At 38.2% G+C, this 18123-nt stretch overlaps 1 protein-coding gene across 2 annotated transcripts in view; it reads right to left on the bottom strand.

Moving 5' to 3' along the window:
• Positions 1-17032, bottom strand: part of GABRG1 (gamma-aminobutyric acid type A receptor subunit gamma1) — a gene marked incomplete at both ends in the record, with an annotated part of 46260 nt that extends 29228 nt beyond the window's left edge. Inside the window, one exon of one of the 2 annotated variants that reach the window (XM_081101988.1) lies at positions 16744-17032. In XM_081101988.1, coding sequence (XP_080958114.1) covers positions 16744-16847 — 104 coding nt within the window. The remainder of the gene's footprint in view (positions 1-16743) is intronic. The other variant, XM_081101989.1, reaches the window with a different exon arrangement.
• Between the last annotated feature and the right edge of the window lie 1091 nt (positions 17033-18123).

Raw genomic sequence — 18123 nt, 5'->3', positions numbered from 1 at the left:
ACACAATCTGGACAACTATATGTGGTGACTCTAAATAACCACACCCCAAAATAAAAATTAAAAGATAAATGAATACAGGTAAAGTTGTAACATTAGTGTGATAACATGTATAAAAATGCATGCATACCAAAGAAGAATTGAGGAAAAATGAGTGAAGAAAGGATTGAAGTAAAAAGAAACAAGTATTGAACACATCTATGCTTTTTCCTTTTAAGTTAGAAGAACCAAGAGATATTTTTCCAAAAACTTTGTCAGAGGTTGTCGTATCATCAAATCCAACATGGGCGACACCCTCCACGTATATTTGGGGGGCATGACTCTCAAATTTTAGAACTAGAAGTTAGAATTTAGGGACCCAATAGCCCACTGCTATTTTCCAGTAGAAAACTGGAAACAGTGGGGAACTAGCCAAGCCCAAGCACAACCCTAGGAATCACGCTCTAACTCTCCAGTTAATGCTTCCTGCTAAGAATTCAGCTTACTTCTGAATCGTGGTAGAAAATGAAGTAATATAGATATTTATCTACAATTCATCATAAGCAACAGGCTACTCTTACTTTATTACCCATAAGAAACTCCATCTTTGTTTGAAGAAGATAATCTGGGACTTAAAACACCCTACTGTAGTAAGCCTTAGTCCTTGAGTGAAAACAGTCAAAACACTAAACACTTATACTAGTAAAATCAGGTAAGTTCATACTATAATTTTTATTTACATATTTTTCAAAGATTGGCTTCTGTCCAATAGTGAATATGCAAGTTATCCATTCAGACCTATTTTTCTTTGGATCTAATATTATCTAATGCAGCTCCCACACCATTTATATTTTTTTAAAAGTCCAGTTTTATTCAGATATAATTGACATAGAATATTGTATAAGTTGAAGGTATATGACATAATGATATAATATATGTGTATATTGAAAAAATGATTACCAAAATAAGTTTAGTTAACATCCACCCTCTTCATCCTTAATGAGTATAAATTAGCATTACAAATTAAAACTTAAGTTTACATTATTTACTATCTCATTTGATCTTCACAATAAACCTATTGATAGTCATTATTAATAGATAATGGAGTATGTCATTATTCTCAATATTTCTCCTCTCCTTCCTGTCAGAGAATTATACTTTCCACTCCACTCACTTCTAACTTAGGCTTAAAATGCTCCTTCTTGCCAGAGGATTATACACCTCTGTCTCACTGAACTTGTGTGGCTTGTGATTTGCTTTGACTAATGAAAAATATGTGATATGTGTCACTACTGAGCAGGAGGCTTAATGTAAGTTCACGATTCACCGTATAGCTCTTGTCCTGCTACCAGAAGACTAGCCATCCTGACAGAGGCTACTCTATTCCTTCACTCTGGGAGGGAAGGTAACATGGGCAGAGCCACAGTCAACACACAGTGAACATATAGACTAAACAAGAAATAAACAATCAGTGTTGTAAGCCATGAGAATTGGGAGTAGTTTATTACTACAGTATACAATTTTTATTCCTATGTAAACTATTAGTGTGCATTTAGTTAATAGAATTTTGAAGTGCTCATTTATATTAATTGTTGTGACATATTTAACTTCAAAAAGTATATACTACTGGTACAGTAGTATGATTTCCTTTCATATATTTGTAGTTTTTACAGTATCAACATCCTTGTATTCCAGAAAGTGCATGCTCATAGTGATTTATATTCCCCTTTTCGCAGCTAGCTCAAAGGTAATATGAAAATTGACCTCAATGATAGTACAAAGCTATCTTTCCTCATTTTTGGCAATAACAGGAAAACATTTATTAAGGTTAACTTTTCCACATCTTCTTTCCAAACTTTTAGAATTATCTTCAATCTATTCATTAATTACCTTGAATATCATATTGGTAATATTTTGATGATTAAAGAGTACTTATCATCATTTCTAAAATAGTTAATATAACATATCTGACATCTTAATGTCTTTCACAGACTCAAAGATATTTGTAGCATTTATATGTGTTGAATGAGTGAGTGTTCAAACCATTTGGGGAAAACAATTATGATTTTAGGTAATATTCTGAGAAATTCTACACATGTTCAAGGACTTCTTTAAATAATTTGAATGCACATAATCTTATTTACATTTAAGTTCTTGAATATTTTAATTTACTAATTATTTATTTTAAATTTGATGTATTGCTGTTACTACCTGCTACTGAATGCATATAATGCATCATTCAGTGCCTGCCATGTTTCAGAAACTATGTACTAAGTTCCTTCCACATGTTATATAATTTACTCCAGAGTAATGTATTGAAGAAAATATTAGTAGTTCTATTTTACAGATGTAAATTGGGCTTATAGATTTCCAAGGACATACACTATTAAATAATATAGCCAGGATTTAAAACAATATTGATTGAGTTTGAAGACTTGCACAATATAATTTCATTTTATCTTTATTATACAAATCAGGGTGGTTGGATTTGGAGTTTTCTAATTCATAATCACATGCATCAATGATGGTAAGTAATTTGAAGTGCATTCGGATTGTGCATGGGTAGGATGCCTTGTCTCTGCCTTTGAGTTCCGAGAAGTTAAAATAATAATCTCAAGGAATCACACACCTTCTCTCTTGAGAAAGACTATCTAACGTGTGTACATATCCAATCCAACTCTGTAATTCACATATGGAGAAATATTATGTACTACAAATGTGGTATGTGCTGAAACACAGAGACAAATAACATTACATTCATGATCTAAACTAGCTTATTTTTGTAATGAAGGAAAAACTAATAAAATGATACATAATTCATGGACATGGGCAACAGCGAGGTGATTTAGGGGGAAGGTGGAATGGAGGTAGAAGAGGATATAGAGGGGATAAATGGTGGTGGAAAAAAATAAAATAAAATAAATGATACAGAAAACCATTACATATAAAGATGCTTATCACAGTATTATCTGTGGCAGGCAAATTTTAAACATTATGACTATGTTTAAGTAAATTACGATTTATTCATATGATGCAATTAATGTTATATGAAAAATAACATGTAGCACTCGACTATTATTAAAACTGATTTATAGAATGGCTAAAGATTTAATGGAAAGTAGCCTAATGAATACACTAGGCAGGCTACAATCATAGAGACAGACAAAACTTATTCATTTTTGGTATATTTATAGTATACTATAATCTTTCTGTATAATTTTGAAATATAAATACACAAAAATGAGTTAATTTGACATTCATTCCTGTCTTTTCCTATGCACCGCCAGATAGTGCTCCGAAATACATTTCTAATCATAAAAAATAAATAATTAACTGGAGCCTCTTATAGAGAGAAGCAGAGCTCTATCACCTGCCAAGAAATCGATAGTGGCAGCTCTGAAAATTTGCAACTCTGTTCTCCTGCCATGGGGACATAGCTGATTGACAGCCCCGTCGCCAGTCCTCTGGAGGAGCGCCGTCTTTGCACCAGACCCCTAGCAAGTCAGTCAATGAATATAAACGATTTTTCATACACAGGATAAACATTCATGGAGGTTTACCCCGGATGGCCTGGTTTACACCTGTTTTTCCAGAATACTAGCAATTATTAATAGCACCCTCCTTCACTGGCAAAGTGACCTAATTTGGATGGTAAATTATACAGTCACCCTGAGTATGGTTCATATAAAGGTGAGTGTGAATGTCCTGGCTCTGACTCCAGGGGAAGGCTCTTCCATTAATCTGTTCAGAAAAGGCCGATGAAACTCCAAAGCCAGGCCTCCTCTGTGATCTATTGGCCATGGCAACTTAAACTGTGTTTATTCATAAACATCAGCTCCTATAAGCATAGTGGTCAAGTGACAAGTTTCAGTAAAGAACATGTCTGTTATGTTTCAGAGGAGAAGAGACCTTAATGTCAAAGCCTATGAGTACTAGCTTCTAAAGAGTAAGTATAAGCTCTGATTTTAAGATAGAGAAGTCAAAGAAAATAAAAGTAAAATAAGAAATTTAAGAAAAAAATGTTATTTTCTTTTCACCTTTATACTGTATTTGTTAAATTCTTTTGTATAAAAAATTCTTTGTAGGTTTTTAGTTTTTTTTTTATTACTTATTAAAGTTGGTAGGGAAGTAAAATATCTAAAAAAGTGATATGTAACAGACTTATCAATTTGAACTTTCAGGGTTGTAGGGAGGTAAAATCACTCGATGTGGTGATTATTTTATTAACACAAAGAAATATGGGACCCATCCTTTGACACACAAAGAGAGGAATGACTTGAAATTTAGGAGGGCAAAGGGAGCCAAGCCAAGAAAGTTAAGTAGCTGTTCTCTGCTATGTGTTTACAATCTGTTCAGTGCTTAGCTCTACCAGGAAGTTGATCACATTGCATCTTTTTTTAAAAAAATTCTTTATTGTTTAAAGAATTACATGTCTCCCTTTTCCCCCCATTGACCTCTCCCCAGCCGTTTCCACCCCGCAGCACATGCCCTCACCCCCCTACTGTCTGTGTCCCTGGGTTATACTTATATGCATGCATACAAGTCCTTTGGTTGCTCTCTTATTCCCCAGCTCCGCTGCCTTCCCTCTGAGGCTTGATGGTCTGTTTATAGCTTCTATGTCCCTGGATCTATTTTTGTTCATCAGTTTATGTTGTTCATTGTATTCCACAAATGAGTAAGATCATGTGATATTTATCTTTCTCGTACTGGCTTATTTCGCTTAGCATAATGCTGTTGCAAATGGTAAAAGTTCCTTCTTTTTTTACAGCAGTATAGTATTCCATCGTGTAGATGTACCACAGTTTTATTATCCACTCATCTGCTGATGGGCACTTAGGCTATTTCCAAATCTTAGCTATTGTCAATTGTGCTGCTGTGGAACTCTCATTTTTAATTTCATATTGCATTTTTTTAAAAAAAATTATTGATTTTAGAGAAGGAGAGAAAGATAGAAACATCAATAATGAGAGAGAGTCACTGTTTGGCTGCCTTCTGTATGCCCCCTACTAAGGATCGAGCCTACAATCTAGGCATGTGTCCTGACCTGGAATCAAACTGTGCCCTCCTAGTTCATAGGTCCATGCTCAACCACTGGGCCACACCAGGTGGGCTTTTTAAAAATATTTCACATTGAATCTTAATTGACTACTTTACTTATTTGTGGCACTAATCTCCTTGAAGCCATTCAATGTCATATCATTAGTACTTAGTCTACTCCTTAACAAATAAAAGGTGTTCAATAAAAAAAAAAAATACTTACTGAATAAATGAATAAATGGAAAAATCAAAGCTCACCTTGCTGTTTGCAGGTAAAATTACAGTGAATGAAAAAAAAAGCTAAAAACTATTATTATTAGCCTTAATAAGATAATTAAATTATTGTAGCTTACCTAATATAAAATTAGCTTTTAAAACACAGTACCGTTTTCATACTATTACTAATTCATCATAAACAAAAATTGATTTCCTTCCCAATAAAAATAATTTAAAAATATATAACAGAGAAAGTTTAAGTCAATTTAAAGAAATTGAAAAGTAAATTGAAGAACATAACAGAAAAAAATAAAGGTAAAATAAATGTTTTTGCTATGAAACAATATTGTTAATATATAATTCCCCAATTAGTTTATAATTTTTTTTAGGATAGATGTTTGTATTAGCACTCATTTTTTAAAAATATATTTTATTGATTTTTTACAGAGAGGAAGGAAGGGGGATAGAGAGTTAGAAACATCGATGAGAGAGAAACATCAATCAGCTGCCTCCTGCACACCCCCCCCCCCCACTGGGGATGTGCCTGCAACCAAGGTACATGCCCTTGACCGGAATCGAACCTGGGACCCTTCAGCCCATAGGCCGACACCCAATCCCCTGAACCAAACCAGTTAGGGCTAGTTTATAAACTTAATGAAATTTTAATCAGAAACCCAGAGTTCGTATATATTAGGTTAAAATCAGTATATTTAACTAGAAGAATCAAGATGAGGGGTTAGAATAAATTATTGAAAAAAAGTTTTGTTAGATGAAATCAGCCAGTGTGCGGCTCAGTGGTTGAGTGTCAACCTATGAACCAGGCTGTCACTTCCATTCCTGGTCAGGGCACATGCCAGTGTGAGGCATGCAGGAAGCAGCTGATCAATGATTCTCTCTCATCATTGATGTGTCTATTTCTCCCTCTCGATTACTCTCTCTGAAATCAATAAAAATATATAAAAAAGGTGCTCTGCCAGAATACACAAAAAACAAAAGTTACCGTATTCCATACCATATTGTAGTAATACAGAAGGAAATTAGTGAAAACATAATCTAGCACTCAAATTCAGATCCAAGTTATTTGAAATTTACTATATGATAAAAGTGACTAGCCAGTTTGGATATGAAAAAATAAGTTATTCAATAAATTGTATTGAAGTGCTTATTAAGCCCCTTAAAAGAACACAAATTAGAGTCCTACTTATATAAAAAATTACAGATTATATAATAAAAATCAAAATATAGTAAATAAAGTATGAAAGTATTAAGGAAGATATTGGGGGAAATATTGATCTTTGGGGTAAGGAGGCCTTTCTGGGTAGCACGTAACCAAACTAAAATAGAAAAAGAAAGATATAAAAATAGAAAAAGAATAACTTATGAATGACATGACACAATTTAGAAAAAGACTAAAGACACAGGAAAGGCTGAGACGAAGACATTTATAACATAATTGGTATACATTATTCGGGGGGGGGCAAAAAATTGATGAAATTATGCTAACATTTATTGTTACCTAGGGAAAATAAGTTAGTTAAAAATGTGACAAATTTTAGCCATCACATTGGCAGAACATTAAATGATCCATTACTTCAAGTACTGATAGTAATATGGATAAGTAGCAGTTTTCCAACCATTAAGAGAAAACTGAATTATTTTATGGTAAGTAATTTGGAAATATTAATGAAATATGGAAATTAAAGAGATGTACATATGTATGTATGTACACAAAATGATGTATGATAACATAAAATAGAATCTATTATGAAATAATTTAGTAAGTTATGATTCTTCTAGAATATAGAATACAACATTGTCATTGAAATGTAGGTACAACTGATTTCTAGATTAGTATACGAATCAAGAAAGCTATCTCTAATATTAACTATGTGCCAAAAACAAGTGTTTGATTTCATTTACTTAAAAATTTAAATATACAAATGGGCATACACATGCAGGTTGGTGATAGATCTTAAATATCACAGTAAATGCTACTAATAAAGCAATATATTTTGCCAATTTTAGGAGTATTGTTTTTGTTTTCTTTATTTACGTTGTTAGACAGGCCTACTCTGTTCTTTAAAAATGTTTAGAGCCCTGGCTCAGTGGGTTGAGTGTCAGCCCTTACACCAAGGGGTTACAGGTTTGGTTCCTGGTCAGGGCACATACTATTACTGGGTTGCAGGCCATCCCTGGTGGGGGCATGCAAAGGCAGCCAATAGATGTTTATTTCTCTCTCCCTCTTTCTTCCTCTCTCTCTAAATATAAATAAAAATATTTTGAAAAATGTTTAGGAATTGGAAACCATGAGTCCAATGAATAATCTTTAGGTAGTTGGTGAATAGCCAAATATTATAAATGTTCTTTTGGAACTATTTTTGTTTGTTTGTTTGTTTTGAGGATGGTAAAGAAACCTTAATTTTCATTATGGTCTTTAAAGAAATGACAACTGGATTAAAGGACTTGTATGCATGCATATTAGCATAACCACTGGACACAGACACTGGGGCAGTGGGGGATTGCCCGGGGTGGGAATGGCTGGGCAGGGGGGCGGGGGGGTCAATTGGGGAAAAAGGAGACATATGTAAAACTTTAGACAATAAAAAAAATGAACATCAAATTCCTCACTGTTCCAATTTATATCCATAGAAATTGACAACATAAATTGGACTTAGAAACAATACAACTCTTTATGACATTCACATTCTCTGTTTTATATGCTCTTCCACATCAGATAAATTCTACAAGGCTGCTAAAAATTCCATAAAGTAGAGGCACAATATTGAGATTTGTTACATTTTAAAATTTATTAAAAGATTGAAATTAAATGATAGAAAGTAATGGGAATTAGATCCTCTACATGTGGAAATAAATACTTTTCCCCCTAAATCTTGGGGTCATAAAATTAGAGATAAAATATTTTCATTGACATAAGGATCCTTTCAGATTATTCACTTCAAAATGGAGAGAATACAAATGAGTAGAACAAAACCAGCAAAAACACTCTAGTTAATTCTAGTTATGACAGTTTGAAGGTTTTTAAAACAAATTCTAACTAAGGAAATGGCAGAAACAAATGCACATTCATAAGCCACCTGCACAGAGCAACAAATTGGTTGAAAGAACACATGTCTGAATAACACAAATATAATCCAGAAAAAAAGCTTTGTGCTAGTCAATATGGCTATTTTGTGGAACAGGTAATCCTTATTCAAGATACTCTACAGCATGTGTTGAAAGTTTCTTCTAATAATTATATACATCTAGAAGGACTGAGAGGTGAATGATGTCCTTGTATTTAAGCAATTCACAAATTGTACAACCGTAAGTGAGTTTTGAAAATGTGCCCAAAGATTTAACTCTTTGGCCAGAGCCCCTGATTCTAGCAGACTTGGAGAACCAAATCACACCCCGATCACACCAATATTAAAATACGTATAGCCTTTAATAAGATGTTACCATTTTATCGTTATATGTTAAATGACAAGAATAAAGGCTCTCCTAGAAGGTATAGGTATATTGTTTTCAAAAGAAACTACTAAATTTTGAGACCATACCTAGGCCCCATAATAGCAATGCTATCTTTCTATCTCTCTATTCTTCAGTAACATTGGCCCAAACTTATCCCACTGAAAGCTCAGAGTATTCAAACTTTTCCCAGAGTTGCAATTCCCAGCCCCTTCGGTGTCCCCACTACAGCTCATCTAGAATTCTGAGTAGAATTTATAGCATTTTATGTCTTTGCTTGTTTATATTAATAAACAAGTCTCAACATAAACTTCTAGAGTTTATGTCCACCGGGAGCAGAGATCCCACCCTCCTTGTCCTATGTGTCTGGCATATATACAGTCACATATATATCCTATATACATTGCACAAACACTACAAGGGCAGGGATTGTGTTTTTCTTACCACTGTTTCTCAGGTCTCACATAGTTATCGCTAAATGAATGCTAAGGTGGACTAAGGGAAGAGGGGAAATTGGGGGACATCTGTAATGCTGTCAACAATAAAAAATACAATTATTTTTTTTCTAACTTTTACTGAGTGAATTAATAGCTAAGAGTACTTCCTGAAACACAGGGCTTCAGTTGGTAAAACTATTTTGTGTACCGACAGAATTAGGTTCTGAGATATTTAAAAGTAGAAAAAGCCCTAACCGGTTTGGCTCAGTGGATAGAGCGCCAGCCTATGAACTGAAAGGTCCCAGGTTCGATTCCGGTCAAGAGCATGTACCTTGGTTGCGGGCACATCCCCAGTGGGAGGTGTGCAGCTGATTGATGTTTCTCTCTCATCGATGTTTCTAACTCTCTATCCCTCTCCCTTCCTCTCTGGAAAAAAATCAATAAAATATATTTAAAAAAAAATAAAAGTAGAAAAATACCATATATTGTCATTTGCCTCCCACAGAGTACAAGAATTCTAACAAGCTTTTGCTAGAATGAGCTTAGTGATAAGGCATCCTTGATTTTGTTACAGAGCATTTGATTTAAAAGAAAAATCCTTGCACACAGTTTTCACTACATGGTTATGGTGTGTCTATTTCACATAGACATAAGAAATTTAACTCTGATTTTACATAGCATCCTTAAAAATAAGTAGCCATCAGACTCCTCAACAAAACTTAGCTAAATTCCAAATTTCTTGCATTTAACCCTTTATCTTATGTTTTTTTTTATAGATCAAGTACTCCAGTTTGTTAGTTTTACCCAAATAAATAATCTAGTACTATCCTATCTAATAAAAAAGAAACATGGTAATTAGCCATACCTCTGCTACCCTTCCCATTGGCTAATCAGGGTGATATGCAAATTAACTGCCACCCAAGATGGCGGCCGGCAGCCAGGCAGCTTGAAACGAACATGAGGCTTGCTTGCTCCAGTGATGGAGGAAGCCAATGTTCCCTGCCTGCCTTGCCGGCCTCTGAGCTTACAGTTTGAAACATTGTTAAAAATATAGAAGCTCGCCAAAACTGGTTTGGCTCAGTGGATAGAGCATCAGCCTGCGGACTAAAAGGTCCCAGGTTCGATTCCGGTCAAGGGCATGTACCTGGGTTGCGGGCACATCCCCAGTAGGAGGTGTGCAGGAGGCAGCTGATCGAAGTTTCTCTCTCATCAATGGTTCTAACTCTCTTTCTCTCTCCCTTCCTCTTTGTAAAAAATCAATAAAATATATTTAAAAATATATATATATATATACAGAAGCTAAACAAAACCCAGGAAACCTGCTTTCAGCCAGCCGGGATTTCAAGGCTGGAGTTGAAACAGTGTTTCGATTATAGCACCCAAACAAACCAGATATCTGCTTTCAGCAGCCGAGGCCTAAGAGCTGGAGCCAAGCCTCAGAGCTAAAGCTGGCCCAGAATAAAAAAAGAAAAAAAAAGAAAAAAGGAGCAGTTGGGAGCTTCAGTCACCCGCCAGGCTGAAAACAGCCCTCAGCCCCTCACCCAGACTGGCCAGGCACCCCAGTAGGGACCCCCACCCTGAAGGGTGTGTGACCAGCTGCAAACAGCCCTCAGCCCCTCACCCAGGCTGGCCAGGCACCCCAGTGGGGACCCCCACCCTGATCCAGGACACCCTTCAAGGCAAACCAGCCGGCCCCCACCCATGCACCAGGCTCTATCCTATATAGTAAAAGGGTAATATGCCTCCCAGCACCTGGATCAGCGTGACAGGGGGCAGCGCCCAAACCCCTGATTGCCCTGCTGCTCTGTGTGTGACAGGGGGCGGGGCCACAACCTCCCTATCCGCCCTGCTCTGTTCGTGACAGGGAAGACACCCCAACCCCCTGATCAGCCCTGCTCTGTGCCTGATAGGGGGGAGCTCCCCAACCCCCTGATTGCCCTGCGGCTCTATATGTGACAGGGTGCGGCGCCCCAACTCCCTCCTGCCCCCCCCCCGCCCCCGCCCAACACGGGCCCTGCTCTGTGTGTGACAGGGTAGAGCCATAACCTCCCCATCAGCCCTGCCCTGAGTGTGACAGTGGCGGCGCCCCAACCCCTTGATCGGCCCTGCTCTGTTGGTGATAGAGGGTGGTGCCCCAACACCCCCCCCCCCAATGGGCCCTGCTCTGTGTGTGACGGGGTAGAGCCATAACCTCCCCATCCAACCTGCTCTGTGTGTGACAGGGGGCAGTGCCCCAACTCCCCTATTGGCCCTACTCTGTGAGTGACAGAGGGGAGCTCCTCAACGCCCTGATCGGCCCTGCTCTGTGCATGACAAGGGGGAGCTCCCCAACCCCAAGATGGGCCCTGCTCTGTGCGTGACAGGGTGGAGCTCCCCAACCCCCTGATCAACCCTGCTCTGTGTGTGACAGGGTACGGAGCCCCAACTCCCTGATGGGCCCTGCTCTGTGAGTGACAGGGGGAAGTGCCCCAAACCCGATTGGCCCTGCTTTGTGCGTGACAGGGGGTGGCGCCGCAACCTCCCCATCGACCCTGCCTTGAGTGTGACAGGGGGCGGTGCCCCAACCCCCCAATTGGCCCTACCCTGAGTGTGACTGAGGGTGGCATCGCAACCTCCCAATCCACCCTGCTCTGTGCATGACAGGGGGCAGCGCCCCAACTCCCCAATCAGCCCTGCTCTGAGCCTGACCAGGGGCTGCACCTAGGGATTGGGCCTGCCCTCTGCCATCCGGGAGCAGGCCTAAGCCAGCAGGTCGTTATCTCCCAAGGGGTCCCAGACTGCGAGAGGGCACAGGCAGGGCTGAGGGACCCCCCCGCCCCCCTGAGTGCACAAATTTTTGTGCACCGGGCCTCTAGTACATAATATTTCAGATCTTGTGATTGGTACACAGTAGACTTTTATACTTACTTCTATCGATTGCACTAGCCTCCCTCTCCTTTCTTTTCCTCCTTCTCTCCCTTATTTTATTTCCTTCATCCACAGTCATGTGCTTTTTTGCTGTTGTTTGACTTACATAGCATATGTAACCTGAGAGTTGTGCTGGTTTAGACTGAATACTCTGGGCATAGAATATGTGGATTTGAGTCTTGGATTCAGAACTTATTAGCAAGATGATCTTTAGTGAATTTCTAGAAACTGCTGTGCCCCTGTGTTCCCATCTGTAAAATGGGGAGAATGACAGTATCTAGGCTTTTTTCTTCCTTCATATCTGATTGGTAACTCTGCTAAGTTTAACCTTCTAGGCTGGACATTTGTCTTTAGATTTTTAGAGACATCTCCCTCCTAGTCTTCCTGTATTGCTGAGAGACATCCATGGCTCTCTAATTCCTTTTCCTTGCTTGTGATCTACTCCATCAGCATCGTCTATCCTTAAACACTCAGAATTTCCTGTTTATCTTTGAAGTTCAAAAGGCATATTTTCTTATTTTGACTACAAGCTGTTTTCTTTTGATACCATAAGTCAAGGTTTTTGCAGTGAGTATAAGCTCTCTCTCTCTCTCTCTCTCTCAGACATGAACTAAACTCACGTCTACTTCATTCACCAATGTAAACCTAGCATGTTGCGAGTTTTCAACCAATATTTGTTGTAAAAGAATGATCTATTTCAAATCCAAAAGATATTAATGCACAAGAATCCAAGGACTTCACTTTATTGCCTTTAAACCACTGTAACTAGGATAAATAATACTAGGATCAGTGGATTCCACAGAGTATCTGCTATTATGCTTTTTCAGTTAACATTTTAAGTGTTATGTTCTTTCCACACATGTTTTATCTTGATCTTGAAACAATCTGGGAAGGTAGATGTCATTTTTATTTTTCACAAATGAGGACTCTCTGCCTCAAAGATTTGCCTGAAATCACCATGGTGGTAAATGGTAGAGCCGAAACCAGAATCTGATTAGAAAGTTTCGGGTTCTTTACTGGTACCATGCAGATATTGAGTTACTCTCCTGAAGCCAGTATGTTCAATTTATGTCCACTTCTTCTTTTTTTCCCCCACGGTAGTGATTTGTCATATTTTGATAATATCTTGAGTCAGTTTTTCAGTTTTCCACCCTATTTTTTCTCTTTTTGGGGATTCCACCTTCACATATTATTTTCTTAGACAAGTGTCAACCACCTTTATATAAGTATACAATATTAAATTAGTCTTCTCAATGTTTGAATGAAAGGTCAAACAGTTTCTTTCATTAGTTAGTCAAGTGTGTCTCATAGGATAAAATAAAACAAAATAATGGCATACCCAAAAGACTCTATACACAGGTGATTTATCAATTATAGCATTTGAATTTTAGCTTCAAAAATCTTTTTTTCAGTCTTTTGAAAAGTTAATTATCATGAAACATCATACTTAGTTTTTTTGCCCTCAAGTTTGAATGGTTATCATAAGTGTCAGAAATTAAGCAAATAATCTAGATGACTAAGAAAAAATTCATTGACAACTACCTCTGTATATTTAGTCAATATATATGACTAAAATTACTTTGAAATTATATATGTTATAAAGCAAGTGTATTTGAATATTTTTATTTGGGCAACTGAATACTAAATTGCATATAACCCTATATAATAAAAGGGTAATATGCAAATAGACCAAATAGCAGAATGACTGGTCACTATGACATGCACTGACCACAAGGGGGCAGAGGCTCAACGCAGAAGCTGCCACCTGGTGGTTAGTGCACTCTTCCACAGCAACGCTAAGGACGTCCGACTGCCAGCTTAGACATCCCCCAGCAGTCAGACATCCCGTGAGAGCTCCCAGACTGCAAAAGGCGTAGATCAGACTGAACCCTTGCCCCCAAGTGCACAAATTCTGTGCACCGGGCCTCTAGTTGATTAATAAAATTGTTTTAAAAAATGAAAACCTGTTATTTTTCTTGTGCTCTCTCAAATATAGCTTCTTGGTCAAAGCTTGCCATAAATTACTTTTTAAAACAGCTGATATATCAAACACTTTGCAACTCTTTTAGAAATCTAATTATAAATAGATTTTTCCCAACATTAAAAAAAGTTAAATCAAGCTTAAGAGATTTTAAGCAACTTGTCAAGATGCCATATAGCCTCGCAGAGAATGAAGCACAGAACCATAACTATAGCTTCAGTTACAGCAATGAGACAGGTTTTCATAGTTCAGGAATATAAAAATCAATATACTGTCCCTCCTTTGTGCTCTTAAGAGAAACTAACAAGGAAATAAGCTCTTGTCTCTGCTGAGATAAGAAATAATAGGTCCTACTTTGGTAAGTCTCGAAATAGATGACTTTGATGATTTATTTTAGAAACCAGCATAAGACACCAAAATTCTTACACACAGAACCATATATGATTAGTTTTGAAAAGGCTCTTCAAAAGACAAAGAAAGGGAGAAAATCCATAAGTGTAAATGGTTTATATATGTTGACATTAATTATCTCGAACTTAATATTAAGAAGATGAAAACTTTACCACACTGTAACTACTTTGAAAAAATGAAGACATGAGCTCTCATAATTGAGGCCCTACGAGTTCATTATCACAATAAAATATAGTTTTTAGAATATTTGTCCACTGGCTAGAATAATCCAGATTATCTATTGAACTAGGATGAAATGAATCATTTATATATTTGAACACATAACACCTCTTTCTGACTCAATAATACATATGGTATGAACAATATAGGGACTTTCCTATTAGAACTTCCTCCTTTAAAAGTCCTAAGAAAAAGCCAGTGAAACAATTATTGAGTTATTTCTATGTTTCAGTTCAAATCCTGGACATATTGCATGTGAAAAGTTAAGCAATCATAAACGATCTATATTTCCTAGATGAAGAAACTCTCCAAGGGTTAAGGACTCTTGACACATAAAATCATGTCCCCAGACTGCCAGAACCCATCTCCGTCCACTGCAACACACAGCTTTTTAACAACTCCCAACTTTTTAAATTATGAGCAGCTAGAAGAGAATTCTGGGGCCAATTATGATGATCATCACGTAAGTATTATCAAACACCAAATTACTGTTTAAAACAACGCAACTCTTTATGCCCTTAAGTAAGCAGTTGCCTATTAGGTTGTAAGGAAAACTTGCACTTCTAATGATAAAGGAGCACACAGGTTGTTATTTCAAAAAACCACTGGCTAAATCTGCTTTTATTTATGAGAACACAGATTCGTTTGTAATATTGTGAAGATGCATGAGAGCCCTGATATTTATTTTATAAAAATCTTTTCTGTAATTTTCCATATATATATATATATATATATATATATATATATTCAAAGAAATAAGCCCTTATGACAAAACTTACATATAAGGAATAATCAACCAGCATGTTTGTGTCCATGCAACATATTTAAGTTTCTAAAGAAAAAGTATTAAAAAACTTTAAAAAAAAGAAGCATTGAGTGTCAAACATTTTCTGGCATGTCTAGTATTACTTAGCATAATTCAATCCATTCTCTATTTTCAGAGAGAAAATATAGTTGTTCTATCTGCTGGTATTGACACAACTATTCACTGTTGGTATATACTAAAATTAGTCATAATAATAATTCATTTTAGCAATGATGCAAGTAGTTATAAAGGCATGTTTTCATCTGCATAGCAATTGTGTCTTACTCTTGAGGATCACATCATACAATAATATAATTTTAAATGTAGATTTATATAAAACAAAGTCACACAATATACTCATACTTCGACTACTCAGTATGTCTAAGATCTTTATAGCATCTGTGCCCTAATCTATATATTTTAACTTTGTTCATCAACTACTTCTATAGCTAGATACAATACCTGAGCAGTTCGATATTTTTTTTGAATGATTTAAAAGTTTTATTGAAAGGTATCACAACCCAAGCAGACCTGTTAAATTGGAGGCTTGGGGTTGATATTCTCAGTCTCTCTCTGACTTTCTCACAACACACACACACACACACACACACACACACACACACACACACACCCAGAACATCATTTCTATCACCATACAATTTTTATTTTCATGTAGACAGACAATTAAAATAAAAATCTTTGGAATCTGGCTTAATAAAATATATTTATTTCTAACATAAATATAACACAAGAACCTGGTAGATTTTAGCCATATTTATAATTTACTTTGATGTAAAACCCTCCCCCCTCCCCCAGCATAGCAAAAAAAGGGGGAGGGGTAAGGAAAACCAAAACACTTGTATGTAGAAAAGCATCATACATACCAGGCTATGAAACTTGTTAGTTTCTAAAGTAACCATTCCTATAAAATGCGGAATCATTAGAAAGTTCATCAGTGTCATTTATTCACTAAATTTAGTAGGAAACCCATTTCTACACCGCCCCCCCCATCTCCATTCCCCACTCCCAGTAACTGAGTCTTGACTAGTTTTGACCACGTTTCCAAACGAAAACAGCTGGAGTAACCTCCATGCTCCACACAGAGGTTCATTTCCTTCTGTCTGAAAATGGGGAGACCTCCTCAGAAAAGAAAAGGATGGGGAAATATTGCACAGGTACCTGGGGAAATGCAAATGACTTAGAATGGTTTTTTGGGAAGAAAAGAAAAAGCCAGCGGGAAGGGGGTAGGCACGGAAGAATAGTTCTCAGTCCTTGCATTTACTCACCAGCTTCCCAAATGCAGGGTCAGCAACAAGAACATCAGCCTCACGCCTCTACTTTGACTCCACAGAAGAAGAGGGGAGAAGAGAAAAGCTTTCCAAGAACCCATCAGAATCGCTTTTTCTTTTCCGCTGAATTCTTCACGCCAGGACTTTTCCTCCCACCTAAGCTGCCGCCCGGGGAAGGAGCACCAGAAGGGAAAGTGTGGGAAGGCGATACACCTCCCGACCAGGTGGGATGCGACTCCCAGCGGAATGGAGCCGGGAGCCAATCGGACCGAGAGGATGCTGGCATAAATTATCTGCAAACCGTTTGGGCCAATCAACGACCCCGAGAGGCGGGCCTCCCCCTACTAGAAATCGAGCCCAGTGGGGAAAAGGGCTCCGTCTTTCTCAAAGAAAAACAAACCTCTTCTCTCCCTCGCAGCCCCGGGGAGCCTTGGAGTGGCCAGGACAGCTTTCCTCCCCAGGGAAGGAGGCGCCCCGCTCGCTCCGGGCCTGACTCTTGGGGCGCCGCCGCCTCCTTCCGCTCCCGCGTCTGGATTCGGAATCTGCCTTCCGAGACCCGTGGGAAGATTGCAGCCCCCTAATTGGTTTTCCCCGGGCTGGCGCAGGTTCTGCTAATTTTTGTTAATTATCCTTCATTTGGCGTGTAGGAGGGCGTCTCACTTCTCGAAGCAGCCCCAGCACCTGGCACAATGCCCGGCACCAAGGAGTCGCTAAAATCCCGAATGAATGAATGAATGGGCGTGCTCCGTGCATTCCTGGCTATCGCGTTTCCTAACTCCTTTCTCTCCGTCTTTACAAGTGAGATGATTTGCATTCTCCTCTCCCCGGGCACCAGGGGATGGTACTAATGAATAATGCCAGGCACGAACTGTCTCATTTTATAAAAAAACTTAAACAAAAATCCGGTTTGGAAAAGGTCCTCTGAGCCGTAGGAGTTACAGACCGGGTACACGGGTGATGCTGTTCTCCTCGCCCTCCCCAGTTGCCTTTGCATTTGTTGAGCTCCAGTGTTTGGTACCCAACTTCAGAGGCTCTGCTTTGAGTTTGCAGCAGAGCTCAACAGTTGCCAGGGCAACCAGAAAGCCTCTGGCAGCTTGAACAACTGTACAGGCGAAGACAGTGATGGTGGTGGAAGCAGGCTCGCTGCCCAGCCGTTTCTGCTTTTATGCCTTCCTAAATCCCTGCTTCCCACCCAGGACGCTCGGGGTTGCGTCTTTGATGGTCTCGTTAATCACCACGTGGAATTGGCCAGATTCAGGGGTGAACTACAATTTACCACATAGTTACCCACGAGCATCTGTCTCCCCGCAAACAGTTCAAGGCAGAAGTAACAGCGTCTACCCAACCTTCTGAAATCACTTCACTGGGTTTGGCGGT

Source organism: Myotis nattereri, assembly GCF_964212035.1.
Source record: "Myotis nattereri genome assembly, chromosome: 1".
NCBI lineage: Eukaryota > Metazoa > Chordata > Mammalia > Chiroptera > Vespertilionidae > Myotis > Myotis nattereri.
The sequence above is the reverse complement of the archived record's forward strand: the minus strand, read 5'-3'. Positions and strand labels throughout refer to the sequence as shown.